The sequence below is a fragment of the Entelurus aequoreus genome, linkage group LG02 (assembly GCF_033978785.1).
Source record: "Entelurus aequoreus isolate RoL-2023_Sb linkage group LG02, RoL_Eaeq_v1.1, whole genome shotgun sequence".
NCBI classification, from domain to species: Eukaryota; Metazoa; Chordata; class Actinopteri; order Syngnathiformes; family Syngnathidae; genus Entelurus; species Entelurus aequoreus.
The window spans coordinates 60543430-60561286 of record NC_084732.1 but is presented as its reverse complement, the minus strand read 5'-3'; the positions used below and the strand labels follow the sequence as shown (position 1 = coordinate 60561286).

The 17857-nt window shown below is 35.5% G+C and overlaps 1 protein-coding gene across 2 annotated transcripts in view; it reads right to left on the bottom strand.

Moving 5' to 3' along the window:
- Positions 1-17857, bottom strand: part of cars1 (cysteinyl-tRNA synthetase 1) — a 49176-nt gene that overhangs the window by 13132 nt on the left and 18187 nt on the right. For both annotated transcript variants that reach the window (XM_062030397.1, XM_062030402.1), the window contains 10 exons: positions 12540-12638; positions 12262-12411; positions 11885-12025; positions 8579-8667; positions 7891-8012; positions 6581-6693; positions 4682-4810; positions 4418-4547; positions 1738-1841; positions 1546-1643 (listed from right to left, as the gene is read on the bottom strand). In XM_062030397.1, coding sequence (XP_061886381.1) covers positions 1546-1643; positions 1738-1841; positions 4418-4547; positions 4682-4810; positions 6581-6693; positions 7891-8012; positions 8579-8667; positions 11885-12025; positions 12262-12411; positions 12540-12638 — 1175 coding nt within the window. The remainder of the gene's footprint in view (positions 1-1545; positions 1644-1737; positions 1842-4417; positions 4548-4681; positions 4811-6580; positions 6694-7890; positions 8013-8578; positions 8668-11884; positions 12026-12261; positions 12412-12539; positions 12639-17857) is intronic.

The following is a 17857-nucleotide window of genomic DNA, read 5'->3' as shown; positions in this document are numbered from 1 at the left end:
ATCAACGTTGCCCATTAAAATAAATATAAAATAAATTGATCCCACCAAAACACCACCATTTTTACATTTAACATGCCTTTAGGGTAAGAGCTTTTGTATGAAAAAACAAAAGCTCAGATTTTTAAAACAGATTAATACAGCAATTTATTATTTTTTTATTAATCAATCCAACAAAACAATACACAACAATACCATAATAATGCAATAATGCAATGCCAATTCCAAAACCAAACCCAGCAACATTCAGAATAGCAATTAACAGAGCAATTGAGGACACACAAACATGACACAAAACAATCTAAGAGCAGTCAAACAAAAATGAATATTATCAACAACAGTACCAATATTAGTAACAATTTCAACATGGCAGTTATTAAAAATCCCTCATTGACATTATCATTAAAGACATTTATAAAAACTAAAAACATTAAAAAAAAATTAATAGTGTCACAGTAGCATACACTTGCATTGCATCTCAAACTTAACACACGGTGTCCAATATTTTCCACAAAGATAAAATAAGTCATATTTTTTGGTTCATTTAATAGTTAAAACAAATTTAAATAATGGATCCCATATTCCAATATATGACTCATTATTATCTAAACTAAATGCAGTTTTTTCTACTCATATCATCTCCATAGCTTGTGTATACCAGTCAGTATGTGTTGGACTATCAACATCTATCCATTTTTTTAATATTACCCTTTTTGTTATTATGCATATTGAAAGAAATGCATTTTTACTCTTTGATGACACGTTACTAAATTGATGGAGATCCCCAAGAATACAAGTTTGCAGTGTCATTGGGATGTTTATACTAAGGAATGTGATTGCTTCTTTTGTTGTTTTCAACCATACCTCTTTTATTCTCTGACATTCCCACAATAAACAAACAAGAGTCGCCTCGGCTGCCCGACACTTCATACATAACTTGCTATCTACTAGCAATTTATTTTGACTATACATGCAACTTTACTTTAACCGCAGAAGGTTACCTGAAATGGTTGCTATACACTAGTATGGTCAGTGATCAGGTCAATGCATACATCAGTGCATAGATATGAGAGGAGACTGACTGGTGAGCTCTGGTTCAAATTCTAATTCAAAATAAACCCGGATGGGATTTTAGCTAAAACTGTTACCTAGTTTTGAACAAATAAAAGGACGTACATTCAAATAAATCATTTAAAATTGCTCCTGTATGACATTCTGACAGAAAATGGCATTTGTATCCAAATATCAGAGTCCTTTTTAAGTTAATTTAAATTATGCAAGTGACTAATAACCTGTGATTAATCAAGATTAATCCAAATTCAAATGTGTGAATAACCTGATTTAATTTTTTTAAATTTAGTCAACTATAATAAACTGCTTAGAAGATCTTGACATACAATGAGTTAATTTCAGCACATATTATACACACGTGGAAATTTCAATGTGGCCCCCTCATTATTTTATATTTCTGTATGTAACCCTTGGTGGAAAAAGTTAAGTCACCTCTGAGCTACACGTGAGGCATACCTTCCACTTCTTCTCACTTACCCGTTGTTAAGCTCTACCTCTGCTGCCTCCCACTTCTCAAACTGGCTTGTGATGTCTGTAGGAGCACGCAAAATGTCCTTCACATTCAAGAAGAATTCCTGTTACACAAAAGAGAAAAAAACACATTAGGAGGCAGAGTATTTGGGATGATAACTTTTTGAGGGAGAGAACATTTCATCACATGTTACGTACATTCAGAAACTTCTCGCACTGGATTGCCGACTCCATCGTGTTGGGAGAGTAATCAAGGGTATCTTTCCATGAATGCATCAAGAAAGCGAGACGGAGCTGGCGTGCTGCAACAAAAAACAGGAAAAAAGTTTTAAGTTCAAAGTAATGTAAATAACACCGGCGTCGGTGCTCCAGGTTACTTAGAAGTAGGGATGGGAATCAAAAACCGGTTCTTGTTCAAAACTGGTTCACAGTGTTTTGATTGCTGACAATCATTTGCCAGTTTTATTAACGATTCCCACTATCGATGCCTGTGGGCGCGCATGTCACCTCACATGGTTCACAAACACAAACACTGGTGTGATAGACGAGAAAGGTTGCAATAATTGCAAAGTGGATATTTAACAAAATATATGCAATAATACCAGAAACATTAGCACACAGAGCATGTGATAACTTTGAATGAATGACTCTTTTTCGATCGTCCACCTGTCGCCTGCTGTTAATACTGCAGGTAACTAACACTGCCTATCATGTTAGCGCATCATTGTAAAACTTGCTATTAATATGTAAACGTGAAATTAACACTTTTCATGCTATATACAGTATGAGAAGCCAGCATCTGATTGGTTTAAAGGTTGGCAGCCTCCTCTCTGTCCGAAAGTGTTCTCCACAGTTGGAGACACTAGAATTTGTCAAAAAGATTGCGTATGTTTCCTGAAAAAGCATATCTGCTAATTTTTCTGAAAAATAATGGTTAATATCCATAGTTGATGGTTGCAGAATTTTACAATGTACATTTCCATCAGACTTTACTTGCTTGTATTTGTCACTGGCTGACATAGCTTTATGTACTTTTGAGTGTTCAGCTCATATATTCGTAGAAAAATAATATTTTTATTCCAAGAATAAAGAAAAATGTTTACCATGTTACTGAACATTCTCGTGTAATCGTCACAGAATAATGTATGTTGTATTTTGATTATTTCTACAGTATAATATCTATTTTATTATTAAATTATATTTATTAAAAAAATTCTGTGGACCCCTTGGGCCTCCTAAGACCTTACTGTTGGGTTTGTACACATGTTTCTTCTAAAGCAAACTTTTTTCACTGAGGGCTGCACACTGAAAAATCAAAGCAATCGGGGGCCATTTTGATATTTTAAAAACCAATACAATATATGTATAAAAAATATGCTTTTTTTGCTTAGGCGGTCCATCGTAGTCGAAGATGACGTAGCTTCCATTTTGTTGCTCTGGTCGGTGGCTATCGTTGCTGGCGACGATGCCGCTCCATATGACTATGAAGTCAGATCCTGGAACCACACGTCCTGCCACAGTGGCAGGACGTGTGGTCCTGCCACTAAAAAATATACATTAAGGCATCCACTCAGGCTTGATCCCGGGGACCCCAAAGGGTTTTGGTCCAAAAAATATTTAAAATGTGTCATTATTCAGTATTATTATCTCTAGATCAACATTAGGTTTATCTGTCAATATAACGTTTTTAAAGATTTAAGTCGTATGCTCTTTTTGTCAAAGAAAACCCTGTTTTTTTATGGAAAAAACACAAAATATGCAATATTTTCACCCAATAACATTTTTAAAAGGAATATTTCATATTATATAATAATTGGAGCCTTAAAAAGGGCAATAACTCATAACACCATTGATTTTAATTCATTATTATTTTTTGAGCAATGACACTTAAAAACAAATCACACAAAAATTATTGGGGAACCAAAAGGGTCCTACTCATTAAAGTGTTAAAAAATAAATTATACATTTTTTTTACTGTTTACTTTTAACACAATAATCTCGAGATCAACTTCAGATCTATCCGTCAATTATACGTTGTATTGTTGTTTATGTTTTTTGTTTGTTCGTTTTAGGCCCTTCTTTAAAAAAATAAATTAAAAAAAAGCTAAATTTTTTATATGGCAAACAAATTATGCAACATTTTCCCAAAAAAATATCTCAAAGTGCAATATTTAATGTGATGTAATTGGAGCCTTGGATAGGTCAATAATTCATAATAACATTGATTTTGATTCATTATTATTTTTTTAAGAAAGAAACAGCCTGCATGGCAGCTTTGTGTTATTAGAGTAAACATTGCAACATTTTCTTGTTACATTTCACCTGTTTGGTCTTTCATACCACTTTTTATGTTTTTAATCGTATTTTAAAATGGACCGTGGGGCCATTAAAAAATTACTTGCGGGCCGCAAATGGCCCCCGGGCCGCACTTTGGACATCCCTGTTCTAAAGCAAAAGGTGTCAGACTCAAGGCCCGAGAGCAATTAGTTGGCATTTACTTCACTATTTTCAAAAAGTTCGTAAAGACTTTTCTCAGCTATTAGTTAATAAATAACTGAGTACCTATAAAGAGCCCATTTCCAAAGAGTTTAAGATAATCTAGTCCTTAATAATGGAAATAGTGGAGTTGGTAATAAAGCTGCCATTCCATAAATACCCATTCGTCAGGAGGGGCAATGGGCAGAATTTGTAAAGCGTTAGTTATAGATGTGTGTAACCAGTAAAACTAGACCACAATCAAGAATAAAAGGATGAGGAGTCTGTTTAGCCAGACAAACAAATGACCTTTAGACTTACAGTAATAACAGTACAAATACATGTCAATGTGTAGTTGTCAAAACTATATAAAATATATGCATCAAAAGAAGCACAGACTTACCCGTATTTTTTGCCAAGGCCTCCTTTATGGTGATAAAGTTCTTCAGAGATTTAGACATCTTGCATCCTGCAATTGTCAAGTGACCTGTGTGCAGAAAGTAGCGGACCCAGTAGTCATTCTCAAAGAAAGCCTGTGAGGAAGAAAAGAAGAGGCTGGAAAAAAATGTTTCTCATGCAGTGTGTTCATCTGCAAACGTGAACCGCTACACATGGCTTATTCAAGTTTTAATACTACTGATTTAAAAAAAAAAGTGCACTTCAATACCTCTGACTGAGCCAACTCGTTGTCATGATGGGGAAATCTGAGATCACACCCCCCACCATGAATGTCCATTGATTCTCCTAAAATGGAACCAGCCATGGCAGAGCATTCAATATGCCAGCCAGGCCTTCCCTGTTCCCAAAAAACAAATCAAGCTTTAATAAGTTGTATGTAAAATCATTTTGAAAAAGTTCAGATATCAATATTAGTGCTGTTAAACGATTCCTTTAAAAAAAAAAAAATCTGATGAACACACCTGATGCTGTAAATTACTTGAATTTAAATTAACTATTCACTTTAAATAAAGATAAAGTAATACATTGTAATACAAATACATATATGTAGTTCATTAGTGCTGTCAAATGATACATTTTAAAAATTAGATTATATATTTTTTAATTTGGATAAATCATGATTAATCACAGGTTATTACTCCATCCATCCATCCATTTTCTTCCGCTTATCCGAGGTCGGGTCGCGGGGGTAGCAACCTAAGTAGACAAGCCCAGACTTCCCTCTCCCCAGCCATTTAGTCCAACTCCTCCCGGGGGATTCCGAGGCGTTACCAGGCCATTAGTTACATAGTCTTCCCAACGTGTCCTGGGTTTTCCCCATGGCCTCCTACCGGTCGGACGTTATGTTATTATATTATTGTTATTACTTGCTTGCTTAATTTAAAATAACTTAAAAAAAGACCCAAATATTTGGACACAAAGGCAATTTTATACTTATATTTATCATACAGGAACATATTTTAAATATTTTACTTTAATGCACATAAGTTATTTGCTTTTAACTTGCTAACAGTTTTAGCTAATGTCCAGTTAGGGTTTATTTTGAAGTGAAATTAACCAATGAGTACAACAATCACTTATCTTTGCACTGATGTACACAACACACTTTTTGGGTAATCATCCTCAGTTAAGGTTATGGAGTATGTGCACTCAAAATAAATTGTGTAATTAATCTGCGTAGATACACATTTAATACGATATTTGCGATTAATCACCAGTGTTGGAGCCAAATTTCCTTATTTGTTTATATTGTTTTTATTTTATTTTCTCTAATTGATTGTTGGGTTTAGCATGTTTAAATTCCTTTTTGGCAGATTGCTCCACCCACTTCCTGTTAAGAACCAGGAAGTGTTGACGGGGGAGGGGACTGTTGCTATGGTGCGGTTACCATGGTAGCCTCCTTAAATTGGGTTCAGGTGTGAGCATGGGCAGGGCGATTGGAGGACAAACAGTTTTCGACTGTGTCATGTCATGTGGTGACAATGCTGTGATAATGTGCCATTCAAGGTTAGCATACTTAGTTATATAACTTACATTTGATTTAATTTAGATAGCTTGAAATAAACAAATTGTCATATCCAAACACAGTTCTACAGTACTGAACATTCTATCATTTACACGCGTCAAACTGGTCAACACAGTCGCCCTCGGTACCAGCCCAAAGGTAAGGGCTGTACAACCAGTTAAATCGTTATTTATGTTTGTTTGTTTTACCAAAAGGCTATTTTATTGTAAATATCATACACAATTTTTTTAATGTTTTACTTGAATGCACAACATTTGTTCGCTTAAAACTTGCCAACAGTTTTCTCATAAGTACTGAAAGGATGTAATTTAAAGCGATATTTGCTAGAGAGTCTCCTCGCTCATCTTTGCACTGGTATGCATTCACCTGTTCTCTGACCGTATAGTATATATATATATATATATATAGTATATATTTGCCATTAAGGTAAAGGAGCATCTGCGGTCAAAGTAAATTGTGTGATTAATCTGTGTTTATACCTGATTAATGCGAAAATTATTTTCGTTAACACTTTGACAGCGTATATTACCTGCTTTGACAGCTTCAATCAATATTGTACCTACATAAAGTTTGAACTCTCACCTTTCCCCATGGAGAATCCCAAGAAGGCTCTCCAGGCTTTGATGCTTTCCATAAGGCAAAGTCATTAGGTGACTTTTTCTCACTCAATCTGTCAGCAGAAATACTGAGGTCACCTTGGAAAAAAAAATGTATAAAAATATAATTACATTTAAACTATATATTTGTCATTGTTTTATTTTTTCAATTAAAAACAAAACAAAAAAAAACAGTGTGCTTCTTGTTTAAAAGTAACAAAAACCAAGGAATTAATTTAACATTGTGCTTATCTTATATACAAAATTGCATCCATTAGTATTCTTAAATTTGCATATAGTTTGCCCTAAAGCGTTTTCATTGAGATTGTTGCATTGTCTCACTATACTTGCAAGCAGTGGAATCCATTTTTGCTCAAAGTCGGCCTGTGTGATTATTTTAACGCAATCAGTGATCATGGTAAATTACAGGTCGGTTACTATGATCCGCTGTCAGCATTTTCCTCGATTAAACATGGCAGAAATGTCTGTGACAGCCAATCAAAATCAACCTTTTCTCGCTCCACTTCGGTTTGTAAAAGTAAACACAATGATTGAACTTGGAGCTAAATACAGAGCTGAGGGCAGCAAAATATTTGTCAGCCTTGACTAATTCGAGCATGAGGCTGAAAAACCGCTGCACAACAAGCTAGCTTAATTAGTGATTATACGGAAAATGCGAGTGGATTCTGCAAAGCTTGTCACTGACATTAGCACACATTAGCGGTTTAGCCGTTTGGTTCAAGTTTTGGACAAAGTGGGGGGCTGCGTGTAAATAATAAAATGGTAATAACATTTAAACTATAAAAGCACAAATATTTTTTGACTCTACAAACATTTGGGACAAGTTTGTAGAGATTTAGACAAGGGGGCGTGGGTCTAGAGGACAACACTAGTCTAACAGTACAAACACATTTTACAGAACAAACCAGCACAAACAAATGCCAGTGTCATTTTGCAATGACAAGAGAGACCAACTTCACACAGTTAAACAATTTTGAAAATATTTTTCCATGTTCATCTTATTTGATTTGTTTTATTTTTACCTTGTATGTTTGTAACATTTTGAACTTCTGTAGTTTCTTTAGTTTTCAGTACATATACTTTAAAACTGTCCAGTTAAAAACAATATGAAAAATGTTGATATTATTCAAGAACATGATTTGAAAAAATTGTGGGTTTTTTTGCCATATACTGTAGCCCAGCCCTAGCTCAAAGTATTACACGTACATGTAGAAATGAATGCCACATGAAATACAACATTGTAGCACAAAAGCTTCCCAACATGTAATAATGTACCTTCTCCTTCTTGCAAGGCCTTCTGATCTCCAACTGCCTCCGGTACCAGCTTGGCATACGAGTGCTGTGGACTTGCATCAAACTTTGCAGTGTTAAAATAAACTGAGCCATTTGATTCATACCTGAAAACAACATATTATAAATTGTATTGAGATTAGCAGTACATATTAGGGCACCACACAAATTCGATTCTTGGGGGTAATGATTCGATTCAAAATAGATTGTCAATTCAAAATCTATACATGTATTTTTTATTATTAACATTTGATGCTAGTTCTATGATTAATTACATTCCTCCATAAAAGAGATACGGCTCTGTTCAATTTCTACATTACTTAAAAGAAAACTGGTTTTGTTTACAAAATGCTTCCCAAATAATGAACAAAATCAAATACAAATAATGCAACAAACGAGTATCCAACACTTCTGTTTTCTAAAGTAAATCTGTAGAGCAAATATGGGCATTTACATCAACAATGTGATTTGCCTGAGCTGCAGGACAGGACAGATGGTAAAAAATAAAAATGTAATAAATAATTTTTTTTTCAAATCTATTTGATTTTTTTTAATCTATTAAGAATTGTTACAAATAAGAACCACAAATAATCTGAACATATATATATTTTTTACACCCCTGGTGGTATGTATGCATGTCATAGGTTATACATTGTGGTATTCTAATTTTTACCCGTAGCCATTTGAGACAATCTTCTTCACAAACTCCACAATCTCAGGCACATATTCACTGACACGAGTAAGGACATCAGGAGGAAGCACCTGGAAAGCATACACATGTTTTAGAACCGTAAATGAGCAAGAATTAATAACTAATTTTGATATTGGACTTGCAAAACATGTTAACGTACACAAAAATTTCGGTTCGGTACGTATCTCGTTTTAGAGGTCACGGTTCGGTTAATTTTCGGTACAGTAAGAAAACAAAATCTAAATTTTTTGGTTATTTATTTACCAAATTTGTAAACAATGGCATAACATACATATACACACAGGGTCCATTGCCAGGGTTAATGTGGTCAACATATATAAAATAAAAACTAAATAAAATAAGGCTCAGAAGTGTTTCTTAACAAAACCTTTCTACATATAAAGTGCTTTTTTCGATTGATTGAGACTTGTATTAGTAGATTGCACAGTACAGTACATATTCTGTACAATTGACCACTAAATGGTAACACCCGAATAAGTTTTTCAACTTGTTTAAGTCGGGGTCCACGTTAATCAACATTAAACTGCCTCAAGTTGTTGCTCAGATTAAATAAAATGACAACTTTTCTTCTACATATAAAAAGTGCAACATTAAACAGTTTCAATTCAACTCGGCCTCAGATTAACTTTTCTTTTCCCCCCCAGCCTGACTATCTTGGCAGTAAGAGGATATATGGGCTCATTGTTCTTCCACCAGCAATATGGTCGTATATCTGCTGCTATAAAAACATTTGTTATTGCTTTAGCCCTGCCTGACGCTTCAAATGGATTTGCATGTTTGACGTGTTGTCAGAAGCAGCTGCTGAACAATGTCGGCAAATCTCCATCCTCCATTGTTGTATCGCGCAGCCGAAGTGTTCCCAAACGGGAGATCTTAACAAGGCAGGAGAGTCTTCCAGCTCTGGGGCCGTACTTATCAAGCTTCTTAGAATTACTCCTAAGAAGTCTGCTAAGAGTTGACTTAAGAGTAAATAAATTCTTCGCTGAAAGCTGCACTTAAAAGTTAGTTATCAAGCGTCTTACTCACACTTTCAGCGAAGTGTAGGACTGAATCTTAAGTGTCACACTCAGAGCTGAATTACGACATTACTATGTGCCGTAAACGGAATTTTAGGTGACGTCATTTCTGTGTCCATAGAAATGACCAATCACGGAAGGGAATCCGTTGTCTAAGAATAAAGAAATATCTTGGAAATATTTAAGTGGACAATGGGAGTGTATATTTTGACAATAAACTACAAAATAATACAAAACAAACTAGTCCCCGCCGGCACTCACGCTACCGCTCCCTCTCTTCTATCGCCCACACACTCACTGACTTCACTCACCTCACGGCCACACACATACGCTACTGTCATAACATTTTCTTTCAAATTCATTAATTAGGCAACTAATTTGAAACTGGTGTGGGTGGCTTTATATATACTAGCCCACTGCAGACACATGCAGAAATCAACAAGGAATCGAAAAGTATTAAATCTGTGACAAAAATAATATCCGCTCTGTCTAAACGATACCGTTTGATCAGCTGCTCGTCATCAAAAAAAAACAAAAAACATTGTTCCGTTCCCTGAACGTTCGCGCACGTCTCTCTCGCCTCAGTGCCATCCCCTGCTGGCAACTCCTAACCACTTAAGACACCTCTGAAGGTCTCTTAAATATCGTGGAGAGTAGGAGTGATTCTTAGACTTAAGAACGTTGATAAAAAGCTTTTATTCTTAAGTTTGAGAGTAGGACTAAATTTCGCTAATTCTCAGGACTTAAGTGTAAAATGGCACTCTAAGAAGCTTGATAAGTACGGCCCCTGGCTTTTATATGTTGTCGTAGCTTGGTCGTTGCTAGCATGCCGTGTGTTGTGCCTCGGTGTGCATTGTTTACACAACGTACGGTACGCTACTTAATATGTCCGTGTGGAAACTCGTTCGGTACACCTCTGAACCGAACCCCCCGTACGGAAACGGTTCAATACAAATACACGTACCGTTACACCCCTACTAGATATTCATCATTGACTAAAACAAATGGTTATAGGTCATTAGGCTGCCTGCCATGAAAAACAGTTTTGGTATTAAGATACAGACAGGAATTTTGGAGCTAGCGGGAGTCTGGTACCATGGCTCCAGGAAGTATCACAGCGGGTTTTTTAAGTTTTAGCATGAGCATCCAACACTATCATGTGCATATAGCTGTAACTTAATAGTTAAACACACATTAGGTCGGTCATTGACATAGTAATGAGCAGGTAATATAAGATGACTGTGAATTATTGTTATCTAACAGATGTATTTATTCAATTACAGAATTAATCTGTACATTTGCTGTATAATTCATGTCTAAATTCATGGTTCGGGAATTTGGAAACAAAACCAACAAAAAAACACCTCATACTGTGTTTACACTACACACCAAATCTGATTTTTTTTGCCCTCAAGTGACAGATATAATGATATTATTTTTGCCAGTCCAAACGCTATAAAGGGATTCGAATCTGATCTTTTGATATTAGATTTGGGCCACATCAGGAGGTAGTCCTAATCTGATTTTTTCAAAATATGACTGCCGTCTAAACAGAAATCCAACCTGAATGGGTTCTGAATGCAAGTTTTACATCACCTTTGGGCAAGCTACGTTAATAGTGTGCGCAGGAAAAGACGGGGCTCACCAGCTGAAGTGGATAAGTCATCATTTTTTCGGGGGCTGAATTTACGGCGTATCACTTGTCAATAGTGATGCACTAGTACTATATGTAATCTATGAAGATATTTACATATTATATACTTTAATTACAAAGAAATAGCAATTGTTGTAAGACAGTGTACGCAGTTGTGTATTTGCTTACATGTTACGTAAGTGAGTTGAACAATAAAGCCAACGCAGATGTCACCGTCTCCTCTACTTAACAGAGTTAATAAGAATAGAACTCGCGCACGCGAACAATTTTTTAAATTTTTTTATTTTCACTTAAGTCACTCACTTTTAAAGTTATTTTGCAAAGTATAGCAACTTTCTTGTTCATTTACAGAATCCGGTCAACTTCCTTTTTTTTACTTCAACAAACTGCGCATGCAAATGACGTCGAGGCCACAATGGGGCCTGTGTACGTTTATACAGTAGTCTGATAAAGATCACATATTACGAGCAGTGTAAACAGTAAAAAAAATCTGATTTGGGACACTTTGGCCAGCAGTGTAAACATAGTCATATCGTAAGAAGACTTGTGGTTTTACTGTTGCCAACATTTCACATTTTAACCAGCACTGCTACTTACATTCAAGGCCTTCATATCTTTGTGGTACTCTCCCTCCCAAAATGTAGGCAGAATTGAGAAGATCGAATTGTCTTTCACTTCACTTCCAAACTGGCTGTCCAGCCAGTCAGACAGCAAGTCCTTGGAAGTATCTAAGAGTGTCTACAGGAAAAAACAAGTTCATTGGAACTATTGTTAAGAGCTACATGTAGTCATTATTTCATACCAAATATATAAATCTTACTAAAATACTGACTTCTAAAAAGTCAAACTATCAGAATCGACAAATACTACTTAATATCACCAACTATACAGTAAGGCCTGGCAAATAAACAGTAAGGTAAATAAGGAAGTTGTTTATTCCCAATGTGTATACATAAAGCTAATAAAAGTCTCACTTGGGCCAGAGGTTGCACCACTTCATCTGCTACTTTGTTCTCCATCGCCGCCTGCAGGGGCTGCAGAGCGGCAGTGATGGCAGCATAAAGCCTTTGTAGCATTTGCTTCTTATCTGGATCAGTAGTCGAGAGTAAACGGGCCTGAAATGGCTGTAAGGAATAAACAGTGAACAGATAAAATAATTAGATTTTATTAATACCGCCAACTCTACCTAATTTCAAACCACCGCAATTATGCAATGACTTTAATTTTTATTTAAAACCGTGTAAGGTCTTACCACTTGGGCAGTCAGCACATCCTGCAGTATTTGGGCAGGTTGCGGCTGCTTTTCTTTGTACTGGTCCAAAAGATAATTCTGACGTGCCCTTTTAATAATCTGGTACAAAAAAATGAATTTGTTAGCACAAAACATAATGCACATATATCCAGTTAATTTATGCATTGCATGAATATATATATATATATATATATATATATATATATATATATATATATATATATATATATATATATATGCATACATTTCCCTGGGCATTATTAGCCACGACAGAGACAAGTTTGATCTGCATTTTATGGTTATAATTTTTAGATTAAAAATAAATATTAAAAAAATGTATCATAGAATATTGAAAATACAACTAAAGATTACAGCGTAATCCTGGTGTAGCAGCTACGCAGCCCTCCTGTAGTCACTCGTGCATGGCTGTGGGAGACGTTCTTGACACACTCTTAAACAACTTTTTAATTTAATTTACTGATGGTCGCTGTAATTCTAATTTAGCCATGTTAAATTATATTTATTTATGCTGTGGAAAACTAGAAAAAGGAAATTCCAGCAGTTCAAATAAACATTAAAGAGTTAAAAAAAAATTGCGTCCTATTTTTTTTCAATTTTAGGGTGTCCCTCTTCCCTGTGGTCTCTGTGGGCATCTCACTCTGTTGACGATTTTCACAGGAAGTTAACATTTGGGGACGGCGTGGCGCAGTTGGGAGAGTGGCTGTGCCAGCAAACTGAGGTTTCCTGGTTCAATCCCCACCTTTTACCAACCTCGTCACGTATGTTGTGTCCTTGAGCAAGACACTTCACCCTTGCTCCTGATGGGTCATGGTTAGGGCCTTGCATGGCAGCTCCCGCCATCAGTGTGTGAATGTGTGTGTGAATGGGTGAATGAAGAAATAGTGTCAAAGTGCTTTGAGTAGTTGCATCTTACTGCACACAGCCGACTCCATAAACAACAAACTTACAATAACAGTACTTTGCCTGTGACTCAATAAAAGAGAGAGGAGCCTGTGTCTTTGGAAGAGGAAAACCTTTCACCCACGATCAACACTATTCCTGGTTTTGCCTTTGGGCGTCCTTGACAAGGTCTGAAAAGTCGCTAAATCAAGTGACAGTCATTTGGATGCATTGGTTTGCAGAACTCCTCTGTGCAGAAATACACATTTTTATTGGCTAGTAGCGTCACATGGGGCTCTGCAACGGCTAGATAAGAGGCGATGTGCCTTATGAGGCCCAAAAAGTGACAATGCACATACCCTTTAACCAATTTGCGTTAGCTCAAATGGCAGGGAGAGGATAAATAATTTTACGATGAACATTTCCAGGACCTTTTAACCCATTTTCAGAGTCTTCCATGACTTGAAAAATTATGAATAATTTTTCACGTTTTCCTTAATAATTTTATTTATTTCGAATAAATTAAACAGGCACACATCACCTAGCCCAGTTTATGTAGGATTGTGCAATCAGAAAGAAGGCACAGCTAGCCGCAATCTCATCTCAGGTTTCTGCCCTCGGTTTGATCAGGAAACGTGCCAGTTTAGTGATTTATACTGAACAAAATGCAAAAAATTATTCGAATCATACAGACTTCACTGGTGTGCAGTGATGTATTAAACAACAATATTTATTAAACAGCCTGACTTTCTACAGCTTGTGTGATGTTTTTAATATAAGTAGTGACATCATTAATCTTGCGGATCTGACAATATAATGCAGAAAAAAAATCGTAATGTGAGGCTGGCAGTACTTATGATTACACCCCACAACCTGTAATTAATCCCTGATGTTCCATTCAGGGATTTATGCTGCTGAATCAGATACCAATCATCCATGAGTGAGATCGGCAGATACCAATACCGACGGAATAACATGGTTTAACTCTAAATTTCTCAATTTCATTATGGTGTATACCAGGGGTCACCAACCTTTTTGAAACCAAGGGCTACTTCTTGGGTACTGATTACTGCGAAGGGCTACCAGTTAGATACACACTTAAATAAATTGCCAGAAGTAGCCAATTTGCTCAATTTACCTTTAACTCTGTTATTATTAATAATTAATGATATTTATCTTTGTGGAAACACTGATCATCTTAATGATTTCTCACAATAAATATATATAGAAACAGATAAATATCAATATGCAACACTTTATTTTTATATTTTCTCTAAGTGCACATATTTCAAATTGAACATTTTCAAATGATCACTTCTAAGACAGTCTTGTGAAATCACAATATCCCATTTTAACTAACTAACCACTAACATTTTTTTAACAAATCATGAATTACTTTGCACCATGATTGTACAAATAATAACTCGTGTAAAATACAAAAGTAAACTCTCAAATTTTTAGATCATGTCACACTTTGAACTGGACACCAAATCTGTTATCTGTTTCTTTGTCAGTTGGTGGGAAGCCTGGCATTGCATGCTGTTAACTAGTGTGTTGTACTTTGGTGTGTACCGGTAACTTGACACTGCAACTCTGAGTGAGTCTTGCAGATGTGCATCACTGAGGCGTGTTCTGTGTTTGTTCTTGATGAAGTTCATGTCAGAAAAGGCTGATTCACAAAGATAAGATTTTTCCTCATTGTTTGCGGAACCTTCTTAATCTTTTGGACATATTTTCACAGCAATCTGGCCTTAAGCTTAATTATGATAAATGTAAAATGTTAAGGATCGGAAATCTAAAGGGAACGTCCTTTCGAATGGAATGCAAAGTGCCTGTTTTGTGGACAGATGGACCAGTTAACATACTTGGTGTTGTTGTCCCAGAAAATCTGGAACATCTAGGCTCAGTAAATTATGATAATCGACTAAGAAAGCTGGACAAAATTATGCAATTATGGAAAGGGAAATCCCTAACCTTGTATGGTAAAATGTCTATTGCCAACTCGTTAATTATTCCTCAATTTATTTATTTGTTTTTGTCATTACCAGCTCCATCACAAAACTTTTTTAAGATTTATGAGCGGAGGGTCTTCGATTTTGTCTGGAACGGCAAACCAGAAAAGATTAAAAGAAAGGTTTTGTACAAAGAGTATGAATATGGGGGCCGGAACTTCTCAACCTTGAAGCTATGTGTCTGTCTTTAAAAGCATCAATTGTTCCAAAGATGTATTTAAACATTGAGTGGTACACAAATGTCCTGTTGGACAAAAAACATGTACTGTATCAAAAGAAATTGTATCCTTTTTTACAAGTGATCCCCTCCCAGAGAGTCTGCTGGGAAACATGGCGGGGTTCATAAAGGAAACAATCCACTCATAGTGGTGTTTTCAATTTTATGTGCCAGAAAAAAGAGACGATATTTTGCAGCAGTTAATATGGATGAACTCTAATATTGTAATAGATGGAAAGCCTTTCTTTTGGAAAAATGTGTTTGAAAGAGGAATCATTTTTGTCAATGATATCAATGAGAATGGTAAAATTATGAAGTATGATGAATTTAGAGCTATGTATGGTGATGCTTGCTCAAGCTTTTCATTTTATCAACTAACTGGAGTAATTGGGAAAAGATGGAAACAAATAATTAATTATGGAACTACTAAATTATTAGTTTGTAAACCTCTAATAAGAAATTCTAGTTGGCAAAAAGGAACTAAAATAAATAGAAAAATACATAATTTTTATTTAATAAAGAAATCTTTGAAGGCTGCCTCATACAACACAAATGGAAAATGGGAGGACTTTTTTGACTGCCCGTTGCCATGGGATGCCATATTCAAACTAATCTATAAAACCACTATCGATGTGCAAAATCGTTATTTTCAAATTAAAATTATTTATAACTTCTTACCCACAGGGAAAATGTTAAAATTATGGAATATGACAGAGTCAGATTGCCAATTTTGTTGTCAGGAGCCTGAATCCACCCTGCATTTGTTTTGGTATTGTCATATTGTGTCTTTGTTTTGGGTGGAAGTTGAAAAAATGTGTTTAAGGATTGGTTTATTTATGAAGCTTAATGTGGTTTCTGTTATTTTAGGAGAGTTCATTGACAATCATGATTTAGTCAATTTAATTATAGTACTCGGTAAAATGTTTATTTTTAAGGCCAAAAACAGATATTCACTTAGTATTACTTTCTTTAAAACATTTATTCAGTATTTTCTAACTTTAGAAAGTTACATGGTTGAAAACGATAATGATGCCAAAAAACATTAAAAAAAAGATGAGAAGTCCTCAAAGGCTTATTTTGAAAGTATAATTATGTTTATAGATTATATGATATCTGTTGTTGTGTTCCCTAATTTGAGTGACCTGGACATAATCTGGACTGTACATAAATGCTTATTTTGAAAATGTAATTTTGTTTATAAATTATATGCAATCTGTTGTGTTCCCTAATTTTTTTCTGTGTACATGAATGAAGGTGTGTGTTGCTGAGTCCGACTTGGACATTATCTGGACTGGGCCTGGTTTAAAAAACCCTTTAAACAAATCTAATTTCATTGACAACCTGGTCTGTTGAAGATAAGGCCCTTTTTTAAAAAATAAAATAAAATAAGATAAATAAATAAAAAACATTTTCTTGGATAAAAAAGAAAGTAAAACAATATAAAAATAATTACATAAAAAATAGTAATTAATGAAAATGTTAATGGACCAGCAGCCTATACAATCATGTGTGCTTCAGGGACTGTGTCCCTTGCAGATGTGTTGTCTATGTTGTGGGAACCAGAATATTGGTAGCAGAAAGAAATAACCCCTTTTGTGTGAGTGGGTGTGGATGAGTGTGCATGGGGGGGGGGGGGGGGGGGGGGTTGATGCACTGATTGAAAGTGTATATTGTGTTTTTTCTATGTAGAATTAATTTAAAAAAAAAAAAAAAAAAAAATTTTTTTTTTAGAACAGGCCCGCGGGCGACTCATCTGGTCCTTACGGGCGACCTGGTGCCCGCGGGCACCGTGTTGGTGACCCCTGGTGTATACTATTGACAGTGTAACAATATCAGCACAATATTTAAACTAGTTCCTTATTATTTCTTATTACATACAATTGTTTGAGCAAAACAAAGTCTAGTTTTAGCCAGCGGGGATCGGCACTAAAAAGGGAATCTGCAAAGGCAATCACATACTTTTTCAAAGCATTAACTGGTCGATCAGGACATCACATTTTCCAATTAAAACCTTAACCATAGCCCTAACCTAAGTAATAAATATAAATCATTTGATGTGCTTACTATGAGGTCTGTCTACCTCTATCTGGCTGTTATCCATCGCCCCCTCTGGGCCCTATTCAGACTTTATCAGTGCATTTTCAGAGTTTGTCGCTAATCTAGTGACGCACGCAGATAATATAATTATA